Here is a 26602-nt window from a genome sequence, read left to right as displayed (position 1 = left end):
TGTTGCTAATATTTTTCTGGACAGAAATCTGGTTTCAGCAAAGCCAAGATGCAGAGCAAATTGATCACTAGGGTTGTAAATTGGAACAACGTTTAAGTTAAAAACAGAATGTCCATACTTTTTCCTGAGGTAAACATACTAATGATGATTCAACTGCATTTGTAGAGTGTTTTCACTTTTTGCTTTCATAGTGTCTTGTGAAGTCTTCAAAACAGCTCTATGAAATAGTATAATAGTATTCCCATTTTATGTAGGAGGGTTTTAAGACTCAGATTTAAGGTGACTCACATAGCTTATAAGGTAGAGCTTTAATTTAAACTCAATTTTTTTACTAATTATGTTATTCTAACTTCTGTTTTATTTAAAAGAACCACTGCTTTCTTAAGTCAGTGTTTGACCCTTTAATTCCTACAACTCACAGTAGGTTGTGCAAATTACCTTGAAAGAAAGCCATGGAAGACTAGTTAGGCATAAGATAGCAAGGCTGAATTGGATAATTCCCTCTTAAATAGGGTATTTTCATTTAGTATTCTAATGAGCATTTATAGTTGACCCTCTGTATTTGTGGGTTCTGCAAGTGTGGATTCAAACAACTTCAGATCGAAAATATTTGGAAGAAAATTGTGTCAGTACTGAACGTGTACCAACATTCCCATTGTTATTCCCTAAACAGTACGGTATACCAACTGTTTACATAGCATTTGTATTCTAATAGGTATTATAAGTACTCTAGAAATGATTTAAAATATATGGGGGGGATTTACATAGGTTATATGCAAATACTATACAATTTTATATAAGGGATTGAGCATCTGCAGATTTTGGTGTCTGAGGGAGATCCTGGAACCAGTCTTCCACAGATACTGATGAATGACTGCACTTTGTTTTTACTCATTATCATCTTAGGATAGTCTTCTAGATTACATAACTGCTGGCTCACAAATAGAGAGCAGTGCAGTTTTTATATCAAACTATCACTAAGAGTGCTTCCTATAACAGTTTGTTCTGAGTACAAATAAACCAAAGCAGTTTTATGAGACATTCCTTAATGTGTTCTTTTCTCTAAGGCAGGGACAATTAACTGTTATTTTTAAAGGTTATTCTGTTGTCCATTTTCTTGCCAGGTGAATTGATTCAGTTGAAGAATTAGTATTTTTGAAACGAATTCTTGTAAAACTAGATATTTTGTCTTATATCCTGTACAAATAATTATATGGGACTTTTCTAGATTTTTTTCTCCTATTTTCATGTGCAACTATACAGCATTTTTCAGAAAACCTTTGAGCCCTCATTCATTTTAAATCTTCTCAAATTTTAAAGTTTAATTTTTGTTTGTATTTTTTCCTACAGATTAAAGAATTTGCCCTTTAGCTTTACAAAGCTACAGCAATTGACAGCTATGTGGCTCTCAGATAATCAGGTGGGCATTCTGATTTTATAAGTTAATGGAGTTCCTATTTGTGTTATATAATTTTGCACTGTGATTTACATAGGGTCATTTAAGAGCAGCTATACAGTGGTACACGTGTAAATGTATCTTTTATATAAGAAAAATCTCGAACTATTTAGAAGGACATAACTTTTTATAAAATAGGTATCGATTTATAAGTAATGAATTCTGTTGGACTTGCCTGATTTCTCCTAAATCTGTGAAAATATTGAGAGATTAGGAAGTCAGACTCAAACTCTGACTTTAATATCATTATCTCATACACTTGTCATATTTTATAGTGAGAACACTTAAAGTCTACTTGGTAATTTCAAGACTATAACAGTGTTATTAACTGTAGTCACCACGTTGTACAGTAGAGCTCTTGAACTTATTCCTCCTAACTTGACTTTTGTACCCTTTGACCAGTATATCCCAATCCATGCTCCAGCCCACCCCTGCCAGCTCCGAAACCCACCATTTTACTCTTAGTTTCTTTGAGTTTATCTTTTTTAGATTCCTCATATAAGTGAAAGTGTGTGACATTTATCTTCTTGTTCCTGCTTATTTCACTTAACATAATGTCCTCTAGGTTCATCCATGTTGTTGCAAGTGACAGGATTTCCTGAATAGTATTCCATTGTGATTGTATGTGTATTTGTGTACACACACTACATTTTCTTTATTCATTCATCCATTCATGGGCACTTAGGCTGATTTGCTATTGTAAATTCTGCTGCAGTGAACATGGGAGTGCAGACATCTCTTCAACATACTGATTTTATTTCTTTTGAATATATATCCAGTAATGAGATTGCTGGATTGTATGATAGTTCCATTTTTAATATTTTGAGGAACCTCCATAATATATTCCCACCAACAGTGTGTAAGGATTCCTTGTAAGTTGTTATAACAAAATAGAATATACAATTTACTGATCTTCTTAATTAAAAAATTAATGCTTGTTATTTAATGTTGAGCAATACTTTATAATAATTTATTTAAAGCTCTATTTTCCCAGTGTTGGATACACTGGTCTCATATGATACTTATGAACTCTGCAGCCAAATTTTCTTGGGAAACTGTATTGTATTCTAATTCTGGATTATATTAACAGCCCTGAGGTGTTAATGCAGTAAAGAAACCCACAAGGATTCTTCATAACTTTTTAACTGGGTATCCTTCTCTGTTCTGTTCTGTCTTGTTCCATGCTGTACTTTTCTTTCTTTTTCTTTTTTTTTTTTTTTTTGAGACAGAGTCTCTCTCTGCTGCCAGGCTGGAGTGCAGTGGCGTGATCTCAGCTCACTGCACCCTCCACCTCCCGGGTTCAAGCAATTCTCCTGCCTCGGCCTCCTGAGTAGCTGGGACTACAGGCATGCGCCACCACTCCCAGCTAATTTTTGTATTTTTAGTAGAGATGGGGTTTCACCATGTTGGCCAGGATGGTCTCAATCTCTTGACCTCATGATCCGCCCGCCTCAGCCTCCCAAAAGTGCTGGGATTACAGGCGTGAGCCACCACACCGTGCCTTGGGGCCCGTTTCTTACCTAGCCCTTACTGTTATCCCAAAAGCCTTAAATTTATGTTAATCTATGGTTATGAATAAGACTGTATTATTTACCTGCTTTGCAAATTTAGAGAGAATATTAAAATGATGATACATTGCCGTTATTAGAGGTTTTTGTTTGTTTTTGTTTTTTGACAGTCTTGCTCTGTCACCCAGGCTGGAGTGCAGTGGCATGATGTTGGCTCACTGCAACCTCTGTCACCCGGGCTCAAGCAATTCTCCTGCCTCAGCCTCCAGAGTAGCTGGGATTACAGGCGTGTGCCACCATGCCTGGCTAATTTTTGTATTTTTTTAGTAGAGACGGGGTTTCACCATGTTGGCCAGGCTGGTCTCAAACTCCTGACCTCAGGTAATCCGCCCACCTCAGCCTCCCAAAGTGCTGGGATTACAGGTGTGAGCCACCATGCCCGGCCTTATTGGAGCTTTTTAACACAGGCAATTACTGTGTCTGTTATATGTGGAACTGATTTCTCTTAATTGAATAGTATATGTTTAAACTTGTTTTGAAATTTTGCGACTAGATTCAGAAAACATTTGCTGGACCCCATCTTATGCCATTTACTAACTTCACAATGAATGAGATGTACCTCCTGATCTTGAGGAACTCTTAGACTAATTCTATTAGTAGAGTAGCACTTTTTTTTTTTTTTTTGAGGCGGGGTCTTGCTCTGCCATCTAGGCTGGAGTACACTGGTATAATTAAGATTCAGTGGAATCTTCAACTCCTGGGGTCAAGCAGTCCTCCCGACTCAGCATCCCAAGTAGCTGGGGGACCACAAGTGCGTATCACCACGCCCAGCTAAATTTTTTTTTTTAAACGTTTTTAGTAGTGATAAGATCTCATGATATTGCCCAGACTAGTCTCGAACTCCTGGACTCAAGCCATCCCCCTGCCTCAGCCTCCCACAGTGCTGGGACTGCAGGTGTTAACCACCGTGCCTGGCCTGCAGTAGCACTTTTGTGGACAAATTAATGCCAGCAAATTATACCAGATGATTCATTTTAATGAAATTAACCAAGTATCTGCTACAGTTTCTTCATATTTACAGTGTTCTTTCATTCTATTTACACTTCTCCAATTGATTTAAAACAAAAATTATATGTAGGAGTCTTTGTTCTTCAAAGTTTGACAGAATATTGAGTAAAACAAATCAGGTATGGCTAGAAAATTTCCCTTACCCTTACCATATGAAGCAATAATTTTGCTTTGAAAGAATGACATGTAGAGGAGAAGGTATACAGAGGTTTGATTGTGAATTATAAAAATAAACTGTTCTACTATTTAACGTTTATGAAAATAAATTGCTCTGGCATGTAGAACAGTACATGCAGTAATATAATTTTCATGAGTTGCTGAAGGCGTGAGCAGAACAATTATTTATTAATTCCCTCATCCATTTTGTGATTCTCAAGAACCATTTATTGAACAACTGCTTTGTGCCAGGCAGTTTAAGGTGGGAAGAACAATATTTAGAAAGTTACTTTAATAAAATGTGGTTAAGAGACTTAATAGGACTAAGCTTTAGGATCAAAGATGGGGAAGATAACCGAGGGATGTAAAGGCGAATTTCTGAAGAGGAGGAAATGCCTGCAATGCCTGAATTATCTCTCAAAAGAGGAATGGGGCTGGGTATGGTGATTCACACCTCTAATCCCAGAGCTTTGGGAGGCTGAGGTGGGAGAATCTTTTGAAGCCAGGAGTTTGAGACCAACCTGGGCAACATAGCAACATCCCATCTCTGCAAAAAAATTAAAACATTAGCCAGGTGGAGTAGCACATGCCTGTACAAGTCCAAGCTACTCAGGAGGCTGAGGCTGGAGGATCCTTTGAGCCCAGGAGTTCAAGGTTACAGTGAGCTGTGAGCCTGCCACTGTACTCCAGCATGGGCAACAGAGCAAGATTCTATCTGTAAGATAAAGTTTTTTCAAATAAAAAAGAGGAATAGGATTTTTTGTCTATTTTTTCCCCCTTAAGATTGGGTTTTCATGTGTTGCCGAGTCTGATCTCAAACTTCCAGGCTCAAGTGATCTTCCCACCCCAGCCTTCTGAGTATCTGGGATTATAGACCTGCACCACCATGACCAACTAGGTGTAGGATTTAAAGAAAAAAAAGAGAACAGTGTTCTGGTTTGGAAGAATATCATGAGCATAAGCATTTAGGTGCAAAGCAGCGTAGTATATTCCATAACTCTACAAGCAGGTCATTGTGACAAGAGTATAACAGTGAGAAGGAAAAGGTAGAAAACGAGGCTACAAAGGCAGATAGAGATCAGTTGGTGGAGGATCTTGTATGCCATGCAGAGAAACTTGTATTATATCTCAAGGATGGCAAATAAGATTTTTAAAAATCTTGTTCTCTTATCAATTATGAGTGGCTTCCTGAAAAATTGTGTTGCAGATTCTGACTTAAATTCAAGCTAGTGGAAAATTGCTGTGATTTGGGTGGCTGTGTAATTTATTGTCCCTAATAGGACACTTTTGGGGGAGTGAAAGGGGCTCCATTGATAAATACATGAGAACAACATGTGTAAATTGTGTCTGTCTCAGGCCAAATGGACATTCGATCGTTCTAGTCATGATCAATTATTCATATCTGCCATCAGTATAAAAGAAGTGATTTTTATGACACATATAGGATAATACGGGAACCAGTGTAATGTTGAACAGGCAAATAGTCTGATCTCATTGATATTTTAGAAAGGCCTTTTTGGCTGCATGGTGGAAGATGGATTCATCAGGGGTTAGTGCCAAGCATGAAGGCAGGGGAGACTGAGTTGGAGGACATTGTCATACTCTGGGCAACAGAATATGTTGCCTTGAACTAAAGTAATGAAACAGAGCTGAGGGAAGAGCAGGTATTTTTGAGGAATAATTTAAAAGATTGCATCAATAGAGCATGAAGAATGCATGTATGTGAAAAGAGAGTAAAAGCAAAGATGAGGGTCAGAGATTTGGCTTCAGTGACTAGGTGGATAATGTTGCCACACCCAGGAAAACTAACCACAAATGAAGAAATACGTTTATGGGACGATGTTAAGTTCTAGTTAAACATGTTGATTTAGAAGTACCTTTTGTATATCCAAGTAGCTATGTATAGAACACGCTGGTGACCATGAACCTAACTTCATTTTCTTCTGTATGCTTTCTGTGCTCTTGGTTTCTCTATTTAAAAATTTCTAACGTTCAGAAATTTCTCAAAATTGCTCCTGAAGTCCTCATTTTCTTTTTTCAGTACTATTATAGGTTTATTCTTTGTGCTTATTTGTAAAAATGTATTCACTTTATTTAAAAAGATTTGTGGCACAAGAAGAAATACACATTGGTGTTCAGCCTATGATCTTAATTAACTTTTTCTAGGGAATGGTTTCATAGCTTTTGTTGTTTCTCAAAAGGAATTATATAAAATTATATTAAAAAAACTTTTAAAATGTTAGTGATGGATGAATCCTGAGGAACACCAACATTTGAATGGCAGTAGACTAAGAGGCTTAAAGAGAGTAGCCATAGAAGTAGAAGGAGAACTGAATGATGATGGTCTCAATTAAGAGTGAAGAAACTGGCCTGAAGAAAGAAGTTAATAAGTTATTGTTAATAAGATAAATGCTGTTGAGAAGTCAGTTCAAATTAAATCTGAAAAATATCCATTATATGTGGCAATTAGCTAAAGTAATTATAGAGGTATATGTCAAAACCCAGATTGAAGAAGTTTAAGGAATATATAGATGATGAAATGGAATCACATAATGTTGATTACTCTTTTTTTTTTTAGATTTTATTATTATTATACTTTCAGTTCTAGGGTACATGTGCATAACGAGCAGGTTTGTTACATATGTATACTTGTGCCATGTTGGTGTGCTGCACCCATCAACTCATCAGCACCCATCAACTCGTCATTTACATCAGGTATCCAGTGCAGTCCCTCACCCCTCCCTCCTCCCCATGATAGGCCCCAGTGTGTGATGTTCCGCTTCCCGAGTCCAAGTGATCTCATTGCTCAGTTCCCACCTATTTGGTTTTCTGTTCTTGTGATAGTTTGCTGAGAATGATGGTTTCCAGCTGCATCCATGTCCCTACAAAGGACACAAACTCATCCTTTTTTATGGCTGCATAGTATTCCATGGTGTATATGTGCCACATTTTCTTAATCCAGTCTGTCACTGATGGACATTTGGGTTGATTCCAAGTCTTTGCTATTGTGAATAGTGCCGCAGTAAACATACGTGTGCATGTGTCTTTATAGCAGCATGATTTATAATCCTTTGGGTATATACCCAGTAATGGGATGGCTGGGTCATATGGTACATCTAGTTCTAGATCCTTGAGGAATCGCCATACTGTTTTCCATAATGGTTGAACTAGTTTACAGTCCCACCAACAGTGTAAAAGTGTTCCTATTTCTCCACATCCTCTCCAGCACCAGTTGTTTCCTGACTTTTTAATGATTGCCATTCTAACTGGTGTGAGATGCTATCTCATTGTGGTTTTAATTTGCATTTCTCTGATGGCCAGTAATGACGAGCATTTTTTCATGTGTCTGTTGGCTGTATGAATGTCTTCTTTTGAGAAATGTCTGTTCATATCCTTTGCCCACTTTTTGATGAGGTTGTTTGTTTTTTTCTTGTAAATGTTTGAGTTCTTTGTAGGTTCTGGATATTAGCCCTTTGTCAGATGAGTAGATTGCAAAAATTTTCTCCCATTCGATAGGTGGCCTGTTCACTCTGATGGTAGTTTCTTTTGCTGTGCAGAAGCTCTTTAGTTTAATTAGATCGCATTTGTCAATTTTGGCTTTTGCTGCCGTTGCTTTTGGTGTTTTAGACGTGAAGTCCTTGCCCATGCCTATGTCCTGAATGGTATTACCTAGGTTTTCTTCTAGGGTTTTTATGGTATTAGGTCTAACATTTAAGTCTCTAATCCATCTTGAATTAATTTTTGTATAAGGAGTAAGGAAAGGATCCAGTTTCAGCTTTCTACTTATGGCTAGCCAATTTTACCAGCACCATTTATTAAATAGGGAATCCTTTCCCCATTTCTTACTTTTGTCAGGTTTGTCAAAGATCAGATGGCTGTAGATGTGTGGTATTATTTCTGAGGACTCTGTTCTGTTCCGTTGGTCTATATCTCTGTTTTGGTACCAGTACCATGCTGTTTTGGTTACTGTAGCCTTGTAGTATAGTTTGAACCCCCCCCCCCCCCCCCCCCCCCCCCCCCCCCCCCCCCCCCCCCTCCCCCCCCCCCCCTCCCCCCCCCCCCCTTTTTTTTTTTTTCTTTTTTGTCATGTAGCGTGATGCCTCCAGCTGTGTTCCTTTGACTTAGGATTGTCTTGGCAATGTGGGCTCTTTTTTGGTTCCATATGAACTTTAAAGCAGTTTTTTCCAATTCTGTGAAGAAACTCATTGGTAGCTTGATGGGGATGGCATTGAATCTATAAATTACCTTGGGCAGTATGGCCATTTTCACGATATTGATTCTTCCTATCCATGAGCATGGTATGTTCTTCCATTTGTTTGTGTCTTCTTTTATTTCACTGAGCAGTGGTTTGTAGTTCTCCTTGAAGAGGTCCTTTCATCCCTTGTAAGTTGGATTCCTAGGTATGTTATTCTCTTTGAAGCAATTGTGAATGGAAGTTTATTCCTGATTTGGCTCTCTGTTTGTCTGTTACTGGTGTATAAGAATGCTTGTGATTTTTGCACATTGATTTTGTATCCTGAGACTTTGCTGAAGTTGCTTATCAGCTTAAGGAGATTTTGGGCTGAGACAGTGGGGTTTTCTAAATATACAATCATGTCATCTGCAAACAGGGACAATTTGACTTCTTCTTTTCCTAACTGAATACCCTTGATTTCTTTCTCTTGCCTGATTGCCCTAGCCAGAACTTCCAACACTATGTTGAATAGGAGTGGTGAGAGAGGGCATCCCTGTCTTGTGCCAGTTTTCAAAGGGAATTTTTCCAGTTTTTGCTCATTCAGTATGATATTGGCTGTGGGTTTGTTATAAATAGCTCTTATTATTTTGAGATACGTTCCATCAATACCGAATTTATTGAGCGTTTTTAGCATGAAGGGCTGTTGAATTTTGTCAAAAGCATTTTCTGCATCTATTGAGATAATCATGTGGTTCTTGTCTTTGGTTCTGTTTATATGCTGGATTATGTTTATTGATTTGCGTATGTTGAACCAGGCTTGCATCCCAGGGATGAAGCCCACTTGATCATGGTGGATAAGCTTTTTGATGTGCTGTTGAATCCGGTTTGCCAGTATTTTATTCAGGATTTTTGCATCAATGTTCATCAGGGATATTGGTCTAAAATTCTCTTTTTTTGTTGTGTCTCCACCAGGCTTTGGTATCAGGATGATGTTGGCCTCATAAAATGAGTTAGGGAGGATTCCCTCTTTTTCTATTGATTGGAATAGTTTCAGAAGGAATGGTACCAGCTCCTCCTTGTACCTCTGGTAGAATTCAGCTGTGAATCCATCTGGTCCTGGACTTTTTTTGGGTAGTAGGCTATTTATTATTGCCTCAATTTCAGAGCCTGTTATTGGTCTATTCAGGAATTCAGCTTCTTCCTAGTTTAGTCTTGGGAGAGTGTAAGTGTCCAGGAAATTATCCATTTCTTCTAGATTTTCTAATTTATTTGCGTAGAGGTGTTTATAGTATTCTCTGATGGTAGTTTGTATTTCTGTGGGGTCGGTGGTGATATCCCCTTTATCATTTTTTATTGTGTCTATTTGATTCTTCTCTCTTTTCTTCTTTATTAGTCTTGCTAGCGGTCTATCAATTTTGTTGATCTTTTCAAAAAACCAACTCCTGGATTCATTGATTTTTTGGAGGGTTTTTTTGTGTCTCTATCTCCTTCAGTTCTGCTCTGATCTTAGTTATTTCTTGCCTTCTGCTAGCTTTTGAATGTGTTTGTTCTTGCTTCTCTAGTTCTTTTAATTGTGATGTTAGAGTGTCAATTTTAGATCTTTCCTGCTTTCTCTTGTGTGCATTTAGTGCTATAAATTTCCCGCTACACACTGCTTTAAATGTGTCCCAGAGATTTTGGTATGTTGTATCTCTGTTCTCATTGGTTTCAAAGAACATCTTTATTTCTGCCTTCATTTCATTATGTACCCAGTAGTCATTCAGGAGCAGGTTATTCAGTTTCCATGTAGTTGAGCGGTTTTGATTGAGTTTCTTAGTCCTGAGTTCTAGTTTGATTGCACTGTGGTCTGAGAGACAGTTTGTTATAATTTCTGTTCTTGTACATTTGCTGAGGAGTGTTTTACTTCCAATTATGGTCAATTTTGGAATAAGTGTGATGTGGTGCTGAGAAGAATGTATATTCTGTTGATTTGGGGTGGAGAGTTCTGTAGATGTCTATTAGGTCTGCTTGCTGCAGAGAGGAGTTCAATTGCTGGATATCCTTGTTAACTTTCTGTCTCGTTGATCTGTCTAATGTTGACAGTGGGGTGTTGAAGTCTCCCATTATTATTGTATGGGAGTCTAAGTCTCTTTGTAAGTCTCTAAGGACTTGCTTTATGAATCTGGGTGCTCCTGTATTGGGTGCATATATATTTAGGATAGTTAGCTCTTCCTGTTGAATTGATCCCTTTACCATTATGTAATGGCCTTCTTTGTCTCTTTTGATCTTTGCTGGTTTAAAGTCTGTTTTATCAGAGACTAGTAGTGCAACCCCTGCTTTTTTTTGTTCTCCATTTGCTTGGTAGATCTTCCTCCATTCCTTTATTTTGAGCCTATGTATGTCTCTGCATGTGAGTTGGGTCTCCTGAATACAGGAAATTGATGGGTCTTGACTCTTTATCCATTTTGCCAGTCTGTGTCTTTTAATTGGAGCATTTAGTCCATTTACATTTAAAGTTAATATTGTTATGTGTGAACTTGATCCTGCCATTATGATATTAACTGGTTATTTTGCTCGTTAGTTGATGCAGTTTCTTCCTCGCCTCAATGATCTTTACATTTTGGCATGTTTTTGCAATGGCTGGTACCGGTTGTTCCTTTCCATGTTTAGTGCTTCCTTTAGGGTCTCTTGTAAGTCAGGCCTGGTGGTGACAAAATCTCTAAGCATTTACTTATCTGTAAAGGATTTTATTTCTCCTTCACTGATGAAACTTAGTTTGGCTGGATATGAAATTCTGGGTTTAAAATTCTTTTCTTTCAGAATGTTGAATATTGGCCCCCACTCTCTTCTGGCTTGTAGAGTTTCTTCCGAGAGATCTGCTATTAGTCTGATGGGCTTCCCTTTGTGGGTAACCCAACCTTTCTCTCTGGCTGCCCTTAAGATTTTTTCCTGCATTTCAACTTTGGTGAATCTGGCAATTATGTGTCTTGGAGTTGCTCTTCTAGAGGAGTATCTTTGTGGTGTTCTCTGTATTTCCTGAATTTGAATGTTGGCCTGCCCTACTAGGTTGGGGAAGTTCTGGATGATATCCTGAAGAGTGTTTTCCAACTTGGTTCCATTTTCTTCCTCACTTTCAGGCACCCCAATCAGACGTAGATTTGGTCTTTTTACATAATCCCATACTTCTTGCAGGCTGTGTTAATTTCTTTTTCTTCTTTTTTCTTTAGATTTCTCTTCTCGCTTCATTTCATTCATTTGATCCTCAATCGCTGATACTCTTTCTTCCAGTTGATCGAGTCGGTTACTGAAGCTTGTGCATTTGTCACGTATTTCTCGTGTCATGGCTTTCATCTCTGTCAGTTCGTTTATGGCCTTCTCTGCATTAATTATTCTAGTTATCAATTCTTCCACTCTTTTTTCAAGATTTTTAGTTTCTTTGCACTGCGTACGTAATTTCTCCTTTAGCTCTTGAGAAGTTTGATGGATTGGAGCCGCCTTCTCTCATCTGGTCAAAGTCATTCTCCGTCCAGCTTTGATCCATTGCTGGCGATGAGCTGCGTTCCTTTGCAGGGGGCGATGTGCTCTTATTTTTTGAATTTCCAGCCTTTCTGCCCTGCTTTTTCCCCATCTTTGTGGTTTTATCTGCCTCTGGTCTTTGATGATGGTGACGTACTGATGGGGTTTTGGTGTGGGTGTCCTTCCTGTTTGTTAGTTTTCCTTCTAACAGTCAGGACCCTCAGCTATAGGTCTGTTGGAGATTGCTTGAGGTCCACTCCAGACCCTGTCTGCCTGGGTATCAGCAGCAGAGGCTGCAGAAGATAGAATATTTCTGAACAGCGAGTGTACCTGTCTGATTCTTGCTTTGGAAGCTTCCTCTCAGGGGTGTACTCCACCATGTGAGGTGTGGGGTGTCGGTCTGCCCCTAGTGGGGGATGTCTCCCAGTTAGGCTACTCAGGGGTCAGGGACCCACTTGAGCAGGCAGTCTGTTCGTTCTCAGATCTCAGCCTCCGTGTTGGGAGATCCACTGCTCTCTTCAAAGCTGTTAGACAGAGTCGTTTGCGTCTGCAGAGGTTTCAGCTGCTTTGTTGTTGTTGTTGTTGTTGTTGTTGTTGTTTAGCTGTGCCCTGTCCCCAGAGGTGAAGTCTACAGAGACAGGCAGGACTCCTTGAGCTGCTGTGAGCTCCACCCAGTTCCGATTACTCTTTAAGAAGGTTGGATGAGAAGAAAATGGAATGGAACGTAAAGAAATTGATAGCTAGCAGCAGGAAAAGTGCAGGGATCCTTTAATATTGGAGAGCATGTTTACAGGTTGTTGGAAAGAAGCTGTGTGACGAGTAAGATTAAGAATATGAGGGCCAAGTGCGGTGGCTCATGCCTGTAATCCCAATACTTTGGGAGGCCTAGGCGGTTGGATCACCTGAGATCAGGAGTTCAAGACCAGCCTGACCCATATGGTGAAACCCCGTCTCTACTAAAAATACAAAAATTAGCTGGGCATGGTGGCATGTGCCTGTAGTCTCAACTACTCAGGAGGCTGAGACAGGAGAATTGATTGAACCCGGGAGGTGGACGTTGCAGTGAGCCGAGATCACTCCACTGCACTCCACACTCCAGCCTGGGTGACAGAGCAAGACTCTGTCTCAAAAAAAAAAAAAAAAAAAAAAAAGAGAAGCAGTTGGATAATGGGTAGAAAATGATAGAAAAGCTATGACAGGAATTCTCAGCCTGTTGGAGGGAGTTGGGTGTGACGTTTGTGAAAGGGAGGAGAGGAAATAGTGTACGTTATAATACTCTTAGAATATAGAATTTTCCATACTCAGAGCTGTCCTTTTTTTTTTTTTTTTTTTTTTTTTTTTTTTGAGACAGTATCTCACTCTGTCTCCCAGGCTGGGGTGCAGTGGCTCCATCTTGGCTCACTGCAACCTCCTCCTCCTGGGTCCAGGCAATTCTCCTGCCTCAGCCTCTTGAGTAGTTGGGACTACAGGCCTGCCACCACACCTAGCTTTTTGTATTTTTAGTAGAGACGGGGTTTCACCATGTTGGCCAGGCTGTTCTCAAACTCCTGATTTCACGTGATCCACCCACCTCGGCCTCCCAAAGTGCTGAGATTACAGGCGTTAGCCACCCCGCACAACCTCGTAGCTGTTCTTGAATCCTTGTTTTTTGTTTGTTTGTTTGTTTTTTAGGGAAGATATTTTCAGAGTACAATTTAGGAAACATAGAAGGATTTTCAGGTAGCATGTAGAGCCTGGTTGAAGTATTATTAGTATCAGTACACTAATATGAGTACAAATTAATAATCACTCCACAAGTTTGTGGTGATACTAATTTGCTCAGCAATGTAATATAGAGAAAGCACACAACTGGAAGGATTTTGGGCTGTAGTTTTGCCAAGACAGGTGCAAGAAAAGAATAATGCAGTGAGGAGGTCTTGGTTTGTGGCAAGAAAGTGGTTTAAGATACAGTGTGGTACAAAAGGGTAGTCAAAGAGGGAGTAAAGGGTGGGAAGAATGTTAAAAGGTCAGGGTATTAGTAGTCTTGCTGAGGGTGATCAGCAAGTACTGTGAGAGCAGTGGAGTGGGAGAGCTGCATGATGTCTGTGTTACCATACTCTGCTGGTTGTCCTTTTGCCTGACTGCTCCTCAGTCTCCTTTTCAGACATATTTGTTCTGCCTGTGCCTTACATGTTTGTGCTCCTCATGGTTACCCTAGGCTCTGCTTTAATTTCTCCATACTTTGTCTTGAAATTGCTATCTGTATCCTCATTATTCCTAACAATATCTGCAGCCCAGTTCTTGTGCCAGAGCTTCACATTCATATAGCTCAATTCCTGCTTAACATTGCCACCTAAATGTCTCAAATTCAATAAGCCCAAAATTGAGTATACCATCTTCTGCCCCATCTTCTGCCCCAAATATATTTCTCCCACACCCCCCAGCTTCTTTAGCTTGGTAAATAATACTTGATGGAGGCAGAGGCCTAGAAATACAACCCTTAACTACTGTTTTTCCCTGTACTTCAGTCCAGTTCATAGACAAGCCCTATTGAATCTTAAACATCTTCAAGTGTTTGTGTATTTTGCTTTATCCCTACTGCCACTCCCTTAAATACTGTTCACCATCATCTTTCACTTAAGACTTGCACTGTCCAGTACCATAGCCACTAGTGTCAAGGGACTGGTCCAAATTGAGATTTGGTGTGAGTGTAAGATACACACTGGTGTCTGTAGCCTTAGTATTAACAGAGAATATATATGGTCATGTTCATAATTTTTTTGATTATATGTTAAAATGATATTTTGAATATGTAAAGTTAAATGCATTATCAAAATTTCATCTTTTTTTGCCATTTTAAAATGTGTGGCTACTAAAGGATTCTAAAGTGATCAGACTGGGTATGGTGGCTCACACCTGTAATCCTAGCACTTTGAGAAGTCAAGGCAGGAGGCTTACTTGAGGCCAGGAGTTTGAGACCTGCCTGGGTGACGTAACAAGACCCCATCTCTTAAAAGATATATATATATAGCCAGTCATGGTGGCACATACCTGTAGTACCAGCTGCTTGGGAGGCTGAGGCAGGAAGATTGCTTCAGCCCAGAAGTTCTAGGTTACAATGAGCTATGATCATGCCACTGCACTCCAGCCTGGGTGACAGAGCAAGATTCTCTTTAAAAAAAAAAAAGGAAAAGAAAAAGAAAATTATAAATAATCTGTGGTTCTCATTTTTGTCTTATCTTACAGTTCTTTTCAAACAGTGCTGACAGTGTTGAGCTAACTTCCTAATAGGTCTATGCCTCCAGTGTTGCTCCCAGTTCCAATCCCTTATTACCCATTCTGAACCACATTGTAATTTGAGTGATTCTTTAATCTGATCCCAGCACTAACCTACTTAAAAACCTTTTCATTGTTTCTTTTTTCTTTATATTATATGCCTCAAGAGCCTGCTCGCCTTGTGGCTTTGTCTCTATCCCATACACATTCATTCTCATTTCTCCAAATCAGTCCTGCTTTCTTGGAACATTCTTCCTTCTCTTTCTTACCTGGCTTCTTACCGTCTTATCCTCACCTTAGACTTTCTTTCAGGAATGCTTTGCTAATCATTCAAGATAATGGGAAGTGAATTTCTCCTCCTATATGTTCTCCCTGCATACTGTACCCTGTCTACTCTGTAATTACACTTGAAATTACAATTGCAGTTGCCTATTTTGTTACCTGTATTCTTCCTCTCATAAACTCTACAAAGTCAGTAAAGATAACATGCTTTGCTCACCACTCTGTACACAGAGCCTGTCATAGTGCTTTGCAATATAAAAGGCTCTTAGTAAATATTCATTGAATGAGTCATTTTTATATTTCAGAGAAGAATATTTACAGGTGATATTTTAGGAATTGTGGCATAGGAATAGAATATCTGAAATGAAATCGGATTAAAGATCTCTGAAGTTGGGTGTTCAGGGAACTGAGAGGCCAGATACACTGTTCTCAATTCCTTTTTCTGTCTCTGTGCCTCATAAATAACAGGTGACTAGGTTTCTTATTACATCTTTGTTGACATGTAATTCATGTACCATACAATGAACCCCTTTTAAAGGATACAATTCAGTGATTTTTAGTATAGTCACAGAGTTACGCAACAATTATAACAGTTTTAGAAGATTTTCAGGGCGATAAGTTTTTAAAAGCCTTCCAGATAATTTTTAAATGCTCATCTAAGGGCACTTATTTTTTCTTCTCACACATTGTTCATCTGCTGAGAAGCCAAAAGTATGGAAATGTCATCTGTGTTTTGTATATGTTGAATTACCCATGACTTTGGAAAAATTTGGTGTAAAAGAGCCAAGAATAGATGAGTACCACCAAGAGGCCAGTACATAATAGGACAGGAGATTGACTATGGAAGGTACGGGTTATAAATGCCTCAAAGGAACAGGAATTTAAATCTGAGGATAGGGGAGGAATGATGTCACAGCATTGTAAGTACTACCCTCACCTCCTGACTTGGGGCGGATGAGGTAGGAGAGAATAAATTAACCCCTATATTTGAGGCCTGAGGGAAGCACTGTCTTTGAGAAGGGAGTAGAGCTACCATTTCCATTATCTGAGGGTCAAGGAAATTTTTCAGGAATTTGAAATGTAGGGCAGTTTTTGTTTGCTGAGGAACAGAGGGGAATGTTTGAATGGGAGTAAGATTACAGGATGGAATTAACTAGCTGGAAGGTTTTCACAGGAGTAGGTGCAAAGAATTAAGTAATAGGGTCGCATGTGAGGGGAGAATTGCGTAGTTCTCTGTCCGTCTGGAGTCAGCCAAGGCTTTTATTGGTAGGATTTTAGGTGAATAGCAAAAAGAATTAATTATATTAAAAAATAGATGGATAACATTTGTTAACTAGTTAAGGAAAAAATCATAAGAAAAAAGAAGGTCCAAATTTCCTGGGGGGCTCCACCACTGAGTGACTTACTGGTGTCATTACTGTAGATGGGATACACGAGTGCACAAGAGGAAGAAAGAGAAGCTTTTTTTCATCATTCTCTTTTCATCATTGTTTTCATGAAGAGAATCATCATTCTCTTTTCCTCAGTGATGAATTGTTTTCATCTTTCTCTTTTCAGCTGCTAACTAGAATAAACATTTAGATAACCAGACTAACCCTTCCAAGTAATTTTTTCCAAAAGCATTTTAGTGAAGGGGAATACTAGAGAGGGCAAAATAATATATAATGGAAAGGCTTATTTTATAACTTTATTAAATATATCACTGTGTTAATAAGTAATGGACTGTGGGTAAACTTAGTATATGAAATCTTTTAAAACTTGATATTTCATTAACTTGATTTACTTACTTTATACTAAAAACTAAATTTTATTTGTTGGATTTTAATATGGTTTCAAATCAATGCCTAAAGTATTATTGTATATAGTTAGATTTGTTTGTAACCTACACATTGATATTTTATAGAAAAAGTGGTATGTACTTATGCAGAGGAATTGCTGAATATGTATTTGCATTAGGGTTATTGAAAATTAAGCATTTATTTTCCTTCTCTAGTCCAAACCCCTGATACCTCTTCAAAAAGAAACTGATTCAGAGACCCAGAAAATGGTGCTTACCAACTACATGTTCCCTCAACAGCCAAGGACTGAGGATGGTAGGAATTTCATAATCTATTTTCTTGTTAAAAACACATACTAATTTAAAAGGTGGGAAGTGAACTTTAAGTCTCGAAGACTTTTACTAGTTTGATGGGACTTTAGAGAATTGACCAAAAAAGTTCATTTCAAAATAATGGAAAAATAGGGCACGATTTCAGGGGTTGAATTTAGAGGTATAATTGTAGCATATGCTTCCTTAAATGATTCCTTTAAATTAAACCACAGTGTTAAAATTGGTAACTTAAAAACATTTAGCTGTATGCTAGGAATAAATGTTAAGTGTTATGTGATAAGAATTATTAAACCAGGAAATATTTTCTTCACTCGTGAACTTAATATTACACTTGGATCTACACTGGATCAGCATAATCTATTGAACTCTGACTATAAATGCTACTCTTAAATTCTTTTATTTTGCCTGACAAGGGGGAATATACCTTTTACTACTGGGCACAGATGTTTTTTATAGATTATGGTGCGACAACCTTTTAGACTAACGAGCAAATTGTTTCTAGTATATGTTTTACTCTCTGCGTGTGTGTGTGTGTGTTTATTATATTACACTTAAAGTAACTATAATTTTTATGTATCTTCTTTCTGACACCAGTGAAAATACCTGTCGTTTGAAATTATTTATAAATTAATTCTTAATACATAGAAACACTGAAGAAAAAATGTAAATCAGTCATTTCAATCATCAGTCTTAATTTATAAACTATACCACAGGCAAGTTAAATAGATTATTGAACTTCAGTTTCCTTATCTTGAAATGATGATAATAGTTCTTTTGGAGCACATCCACATTCGTTCACTACAAAACACTCTGGAACCAAGCATTTCAGATAAGGGATACTTATGCTAGTATTCTGTCCTCTCATGTAAAAGAACAATTATCTAGTATATTGCATAGCTGATTATAACATTATTTAGAGGATGCTTACCCTTACTTCCTATTTTCCAGAAATCATCTTCAGAGACAAAGAAAAGTAGGAAATTGAGACATAAGTTTTAGTGAATAAAACAAAAAAACTTAGCTACTGATGCATTCGAGTATTTATTGTAATTCCCCACATGGCACTGCTTACAGCATAAGCAGAGTTTGCATTTCTATTTTTAACTTAATTTCTAATTCATGAAATTATTGTTCACATAAAACAGTGATCACTATTGACAGCTTAATATTAAGTATACTATATTTTGTTATGGAAACATACTTCCATATTTTATTGTATTGCTAAATTTGGAGATTATGGGTGAATTTAAATACATGGAAGAGAGATTCTTTGTAAACCTATTCTCAAAGCTTTAACTGTAGAACCTCCAGTGAATGAAGCTCTTTACGTTAGTTATCTCACAAATCTTCTAATTGGATTAGAAAGCTGAACAGGTTTTGCTACATATAAATACAAGTCATCAGATTATACCCATGAAATAATAACTTATCAAAGCAAGTCTTTTATTGCTTCTGGCAGAGAGCAAGAAATAATTATCCTATAGAAAGTAAAGAGTTTTCTAATAGTTTAGCACTAGTTCTGGAATATAAGTTAAATAAGTTTTTATTCCATTTCAGTAATTCAAAGCTAAAGCTGCTATAGCAATGTAAAAATAATAGCCAATTTGAGTCAGACACGATGCTAAGCACTTTATATATCCATAACTTCTCATCTTTACAATCTTCCAAAATAGATGCTGTTATCATTAGTTGCCTCTCCCAAAGCTTAAAATATTTATCTGACCCTTTATAGAAAAAGTTTACTCATTCTGCTCTAAACTGTCAGAATCATAGGTATATTCGTGCCTTGATTTCTTCTCATACTGATTTCTACTTTAATGATTCAAATCTACCTTGCCTTCTTTTTCTATTCTATCATTGTAATTTATTCCCTTCCTGTTTAATTTGAAAAGAGATCACAATTCAGGTAAAACATTTATTTCTGATAGGAAGAATAGAAGTAGCAAAATCTTGCCACTACTAATTTTTGATTTTGAGATTTGTTTGAAGAGTTTCTAATAGAAAAGTTTGAAATACAGTATCAATTATGATATTCTGGGTCCTCTTAGAGTTCATTTGTCACCTAAAGTGTCTCATGGATATTATACACAGAGTACTAAACAAGGTGAATGAATTTCCTTTCAACTATAAGAAAGGCTTTTGTCTTTATCCTAGTGCCTCCAAGAAATAGATGAGTCAAAAAATATTACGTATTTGTGTTTGGGTTTTATACCAATTTGAGAGAAGTAGACACTGTTCACAATTAATTCTGTTTTTCATCCCACCTTTGTGACAGGTATTGTGCTAGAGCTAAGTAAAGGCAAAAATTCTTGCCTTCAAGATTCTGAAGGTGGGAAGATTTAAAAAAAGAAGAAGGAAAAAAGAAAGATTCTAAAGGTAGATAGTGATGAATAAATGTGCAAGAGTAGGGGTGAGATCTTGGGCCTAGGTAGAGGAATCAGTCTTAATCAGAGAGAAAAGGAAGTATGCCTTCTTGTAACAATACATTTGTAGCTAAGAAAGCAGGATATTAGTGGAAATATGAGTCTGAGGGTTTTTATTGCATTTGTTTTTTTTTTTTTTTTTTGAGACGGAGTCTGGCTCTGTTGCCCAGGCTGGAGTGCAATGGCCGGATCTCAGCTCACTGCAAGCTCCGCCTCCGGGGTTTACGCCATTCTCCTGCCTTAGCCTCCCAAGTAGCTGGGACTACAGGCGCCCACCACATCGCCTGGCTAGTTTTTTGTATTTTTTTTGAGTAGAGACGGGGTTTCACCGTGTTAGCCAGGATGGTCTCGATCTCCTGACCTTGTGATCCGCCCATCTCGGCCTCCCAAAGTGCTGGGATTACAGGCTTGAGCCACCGCGCCCGGCCGCATTTCTTTTTACAATGAAGTGGAAGTTGCCTCTGGAAGTTGGGGTAAGGGCATTTCAGGGAAGTCGTAGTAATTAATGTATCATAAAATCTAAGCTTAATAGAGAAGGAAGTAAAACCTAGAGTGATTTTACAAGGAGCAAAAGAAAGGTAGTTAAGGAACTGAAAGTTTACCAGCAGTAATAAGGAATTGAGTGATTTGGAAGAACAGGCGTCGTGGTCAAAGAGGTGGAAAAGTCCTGAATATGACTGTGGTTGTGAATCATTTAGCTGATATGCATAGGGACATTGGGATTGAGGACATCAAGGAATATAAAGTTGTAGTGTTGAGGTGGTGGGCTTATCATCCCGTATTGACATCATTCAGGATATTAGCAGGTCTTAGGTGGAGAGAAAAATCTGTAGCCAAAATACTAGAGTCCTCAGTAAGTCTATACCTGGGTGATCAGTTTGAGTAGCCTCTAGAATGGATAGAAAGTGATACTATCTGATGTCCTGAATCTTCAAAGATGTGAGATTTATAAAAAAGAGTAGAAAGTGTGAGTGACCAGAATTTGACAAGAATGAGAAGCATGGTAAAAGTTAACTTACCTTGGGCTTCTGAATAAGTTCTGGTGTAAAATTGCTTTAGACACACTAATTGGAATCTCTGGGCCAAGCTGGTGATTGAAATTACAAGGGAGAGGGAATTATATGAGTTAAAAAATAGACTTTGTTGGAAACTGCTGGGCTGTCCTTGCCTTTCCAGTGATACCACAAAAGTATGTCAATAGGAATTTGAATCACATTCCACATTTGTTTTGAACGAAAACAAATACATTACTTCATTGAGTATGTGTTAAGCAATTAAAAAAAGCAATTATAAGGAAAAAAAAAATCTTGAATGGAGTAATGAAAACAAAGAAGAGGCTAAATTAAAGAATTTCATTCCCATTGGTAAGACTTGGTTTCATGACATCCTTAGTTTGGATATGAGATTTTAAAAGGTTAAGCAAGCCCCAAATAAAGGCTTAATAAAAATGATAATTAGAAGTTTTTGTATTATGTTATTTTTGTGGAAATATTCTAATTGACTATATTTGGGTATTCCAGGAGTTTCTGGGGTTCTTTAAAGCTCATTTTGGATACTCGTAATCTCTGTTTTGAGTAGGGGATAATCATTTTCTTTTAATGGGCAAAAAAATTGCGATTTTATTTTGTATTGCACAACTTCTATGGAATGATATATAATAGCTGAATGAATTAATTTTTAAGCCTTATGTATTTTTTAGATGCCTAATAATAACAAAAAACTGAGAGTTGTTAAATCTTTGCTTTTGATGTTACAGGTTGAGTATCTCTTATCCAAAATGCTTGAGACCAGAAGTGTTTCAGGTTTTGATTTTTTTTTGACTTTGGAATATTTGCAGAATTCATATCAGTTGAACCTCTCTAACCCAAAATTCAAACTGTGCCAAAATCCAAACGTTTTGGAGTGCTGACACAATGCTCAAAGGAAATGCTCATTAGAGTTTTTTGCATCTTGGATTTTTTGGATTAGGGATGTTCACCCTATATATCTGATAGAATATATAAGTGTTGGGTTTACCTTAAAATTTCCATTTTTTTACATTTTGATATAGAAAATATATTGTAAGAACTTAGTATATAATCCATGTTATGTATAATGTTTAATACAGTGTTGAAATTGCATTTCTACCATAGCACCTTTTAGAGCACTGCCCAAAACCATATATCTGTGGTGTTTTCATTGGTAGATTCTCTTCAGGAACCCTTCTGGTAAAAAAACAAGACGAATCAGCTTCAGGGAAGAAAGGATATGTGATTGACATTATAAAGAAATCTTACATTGACATTATCCAGAATCAGCCTATGCATTAGGATTTCTAATTTCTTGCATTGACCATTCTTAACTTATTTTAGACTTATTGTAATGAACATAACTCGTACAGAAATTATGAGCAAGTGATAGTTTTCCATAATTACAGTAAAATATAGTAGGTTTTTATTTGTTTCTTACTTTTCTCTAGTTATGTTTATATCAGATAATGAAAGTTTTAACCCTTCCTTGTGGGAGGAACAGAGGAAACAGCGGGCTCAAGTTGCATTTGAATGTGATGAAGACAAAGATGAAAGGGAGGCACCTCCCAGGGTGAGTCTGTTCTTTATTCTTTAAAATTTGAAACAAGTCTGCTGATATTTAAGTTGGTACTATATATACTATGATGTTTGGGGATATAAAAAAGTATTTGATTTATTCCTTGTCCTCAAGTTACTTGAAGTGTTATTGATTCCAAATATTCAGACATGAAAGAATGTGGGAACAATATAAAACTGTGTGATTTAAAACTAAATTTCATAGTATATATAACTATAAGAGGAAAACGTTATTATAGGCTAGAGAAGTGGACTAACACTTTATTTCAAATTAGTGCCCTTTATGTTTAACTTCAGTTTAGCTGACTTCCCCCCACCATATTTGTAATGATGATTTTCTCCGCTTTCCCTTTCTTTAATGATTTATTTTTATACATCTTAGAGATAAAGAACTCTTTGTTATGAACATTTTGTTTCTTTATGGAATTGAAAACATATCACAGTGATAGGAGTAGTAAATACATATTTTTGAGTTACTTATGAATGTAATTATTTGCCCCTTATACAAACTTAGCTGAATCTCAGAAAATGACAGGCTGACCTTGGAAAAATATGGCTCTTGGTATGTGAGACATAAATATATGAATATCTGAATTTTATATATACGTAGATGAATATCTAGCTGAAAAATGTGTATCTGTTTCAAAGCTAAGTGGCACAATTTTTGGCAATATTCATACTGTATGTCTCTAAATGGAAATATTTGAGTCTGATAAAATTTTTAAAACATTGAAATTTACTGTGAAGTCTTACTATTTTGTTATAAAACCATATTTTTATTAAGCCTAAAATACCTTCAAAGTCTATCATCTGTCTTCACAGTTATCTCTATGAGCTTAATATCTAATGTAATTCAGATGGATTGTAGGTTAAATTTTGTTTGAGATTGACATTAGAAATATTTGTACTTCATATTTCACTTATTTTATTTCTCTAGGAGGGAAATTTAAAAAGATATCCAACACCATATCCAGATGAGCTTAAGAATATGGTCAAAACCGTTCAAACCATTGTACATAGATTAAAAGATGAAGAGACCAATGAAGACTCTGGAAGAGATCTGAAACCACATGAAGACCAACAAGATACAAATAAAGATGTGGGTGTGAAGGTTAGAAAATTCAAAAGGATTAACCAAAGCCTATTTCAAGTTCTTATTTTTAAATGGCAGTTGATATAGTGACCCTTTTCACGTACTCTAAATGTTCAGTTAGGCACCACAGAATGATATTTCAGTCAACATGCTCACATACGTACGATGGTGGTCCTGTAAGAGTATAAGGGGCCGGACGCAGTGGCTCACGCCTGTAATCCCAGCACTTTGGGACGCCAAGGCAGGCAGATCACTTGAGGTCAGGAGTTTGAGACCAGCCTGGCCAACATGGTAAAACCCCATCTCAACTAAAAGTACAAAAATTAGCTGGACGTGGTGGTGGGCACCTGTAATCCCAGCTACTTAGGAGGCTGAGGCAGGAGAATCGCTTGAATCATGAGGCAGGGGTTGCAGTGAGCTGAGATCGCACCACTGTGCTCCAGTCTGAGTAACAGAGCAACACTCTGTCTCAAAAACAAAAAATAAGAATATAAGGGAGATGGCTGGCCATGGGGGCTCACCCCTGTAATCCCAGCACTTTGGGAGACTTGAGGTGGGATGGTTGCTTACACCCAGGAGTTTGAGACCAGCCTGATGAACATGGTGAGACTGTTTCTACAGAAAGTTAAAAAAAAAATGCTGTGCTTGGTGATGTGTGCCTGTTGTCCTAGCTATTTGGGAGGCTTAGGCAGGAGGATCACTGGAGGCCAGGAGTTCAAGACCAGCGTGGGCAACATAGCAAGACAACCTGTCTCTACAAAAAATTTAAAAATTAACTGGGCATGGTGGCATGCTCCTGTAGTCCTAGCTACTTGGGAGACTTGAGGTGAGAGGATCCCTTGAGCCTAGGAATTCAGGGCTGCAGTGAGCTGTGATCATGCCACAGCACTCCAGCATGGGTGACAGAGCGAGACACTGTCTCAAAAAAAGAAAAAACATACAATGGAGCTGAAACACTCCTATTGCCTAATGACATCATAACACAACTTTTCTATATTCAGATATGTTTGCATACGCACATACTTTCTATTGTGTCAGAATTGCCTATAGTGTTCAGTACAGTAACATGTTATACAGGTTTGTAGCCTCGGGGCCATAGGCTATATAACATATAACCTATTTGTGTAGTAAGCTATACCATCTAGGTTTGTGTAAGTACACTCTATGATGTTCACAGAGTAAAAAAAATCACCTAACAAATTTCTCCAAACATATCACTGTTGTAAAGTGCCACATGACTGCACTTGCCAGTTTAAGGTTTTGTTCTTAGCTACCTGAACTGGGAAACTGTAATAATCAGTGAAGTCCATAATTACTGTCGTTACCACTCTCTGGCTATAGAATGTCCAATTGGCAGTGTAGCGTCAGCGTAACCTTTAAAAAAATCATTGTCTGAACAGAGAACATAATGAATGCCAGAAAAATTATTATGATGGAAATTTTTTTCCCCCAGTAATATTGATCCATTTTGCCCCATTCTCATTTTAAATGTAATTGCAATGACAGACAGTTGGCATTCATTTCCTTGGGATGTTTCAGAAACTTTCACAAATTCCTAAATGGTATATTCCTTTAGGACTTTGCCACATACACATTATTGTATCACAGAAACAAAAGTTTTACATGTCATTAGAGTTACTATTCAGTCCACAATGAGCGGAAAACAATTTTAACCATCCGGAGTTGAGTATGCTGAGCTAAGTGACTCAGTTGTCCACACTTACAAGCCTTGCAGTTTCTAAGAGGAAAGTAACCTTGGCTCACTTTTAAATTTTAATGTGGCTCATGGATCTTTGGGGGCCACGTGATCCTAAAATGAGCATTTTATCTGTGAGTGTCACAGATTTCTATGTTTAAAGTTTTCGTGTTTGAGATTAGTCCCAGAATTGGAAGTTGGCAAATTGCTTACAAATTTTTATCTGAACCTTTAAAATACATATAAAACTTTAAAGAATATGAGCTCTTTATATTTTCTTTTACTTAGACCTCAGAAAGTACTACTACAGTAAAAAGCAAAGTTGATGAAAGAGAAAAATATATGATAGGAAACTCTATACAGAAGATCAATGAACCTGAAGCTGAGATTAGTCCTGGGAGTTTACCAGTGACTGCAAATATGAAAGCCTCTGAGGACTTGAAGCATATTGTTAACCATGATGATGTTTTTGAGGTATGATTTTATGATTATTTTGGAGCAATCATAAGAACTTTCAATTTAATATTTTATTGTTGCTAAAGACCTGATATTGATTGTAGAAAGTATATTAATGCATTCATCATTGAGAAATTTCATATCTGCAAAAATATCACTCATTTGTCACTTTAAACTTACAAATTATTATGCCCTTTGTATTCAGATGTTTATGTGAATTAGATTATAGGTAGTCGAGGCTACTGTAAAATACATAATTGCTTTTATTTCTGTAGCTTAAAAATGAAAAGACTACTATAAGCATACCCAGTTATTTAACTTATTTATGCATTTATCCTTGAATGTGAAAGGTTTTTTGGTTGAATGTCTGAGACAGTTTTAGATGTGGAGTTTCTTCTAGTGGATCAATAAGACCTGGAACTTTTTTTTTTTAAACAGCTTTATGTGAGATACAACTCACATACCATACAAATCACTCATTTAAAGTATTCAATTCAGTGGCTTTTAGTATATTTACCAAATTGTGCAGCCATTACTACAATCACTTTTAGAACATGTTTCTCACCCCAGAAAGAAATCCCCTACTCCTTACCTGTTACTCCTCACTCTTTATCCCCTTCAGCGCTAGGCAACCAAAAATCTACTTTATATGCTGCTATAAATTTGCCTATTCTTGACATTTCATTTAAGTGGAATCACACAATATGTGGTCTTTTGTGCCTGGTTTGTTTCACTTAGCATAATGTGTTTGTTTATCTATGTTATAGCATATATCAACACAGCATCCATTTTTATGACTGAATAATATTACATTGTGTATATCCACCCTTTGTTTATCCATTCTT

The 26602-nt window shown here is 37.3% G+C and overlaps 1 protein-coding gene across 9 annotated transcripts in view; it reads left to right on the top strand.

Annotated features, from left to right (window-relative positions):
• ERBIN (erbb2 interacting protein) overlaps nucleotides 1-26602 on the top strand; it is a 150026-nt gene that overhangs the window by 96993 nt on the left and 26431 nt on the right. For 7 of the 9 annotated variants that reach the window (XM_050793715.1, XM_050793719.1, XM_050793713.1 and 4 more), the window contains 5 exons: nucleotides 1351-1420; nucleotides 17388-17487; nucleotides 22386-22507; nucleotides 23450-23623; nucleotides 25590-25775. In XM_050793715.1, the coding sequence (XP_050649672.1) occupies nucleotides 1351-1420; nucleotides 17388-17487; nucleotides 22386-22507; nucleotides 23450-23623; nucleotides 25590-25775 (652 nt within the window). The remainder of the gene's footprint in view (nucleotides 1-1350; nucleotides 1421-17387; nucleotides 17488-22385; nucleotides 22508-23449; nucleotides 23624-25589; nucleotides 25776-26602) is intronic. The other 2 variants (XM_050793716.1, XM_050793718.1) reach the window with 1 other exon arrangement.

Source organism: Macaca thibetana, chromosome 6, assembly GCF_024542745.1.
Source record: "Macaca thibetana thibetana isolate TM-01 chromosome 6, ASM2454274v1, whole genome shotgun sequence".
In the NCBI taxonomy this organism is placed as follows: Eukaryota; Metazoa; Chordata; class Mammalia; order Primates; family Cercopithecidae; genus Macaca; species Macaca thibetana.
This window is presented reverse-complemented; position numbering and strand designations above follow the sequence as displayed.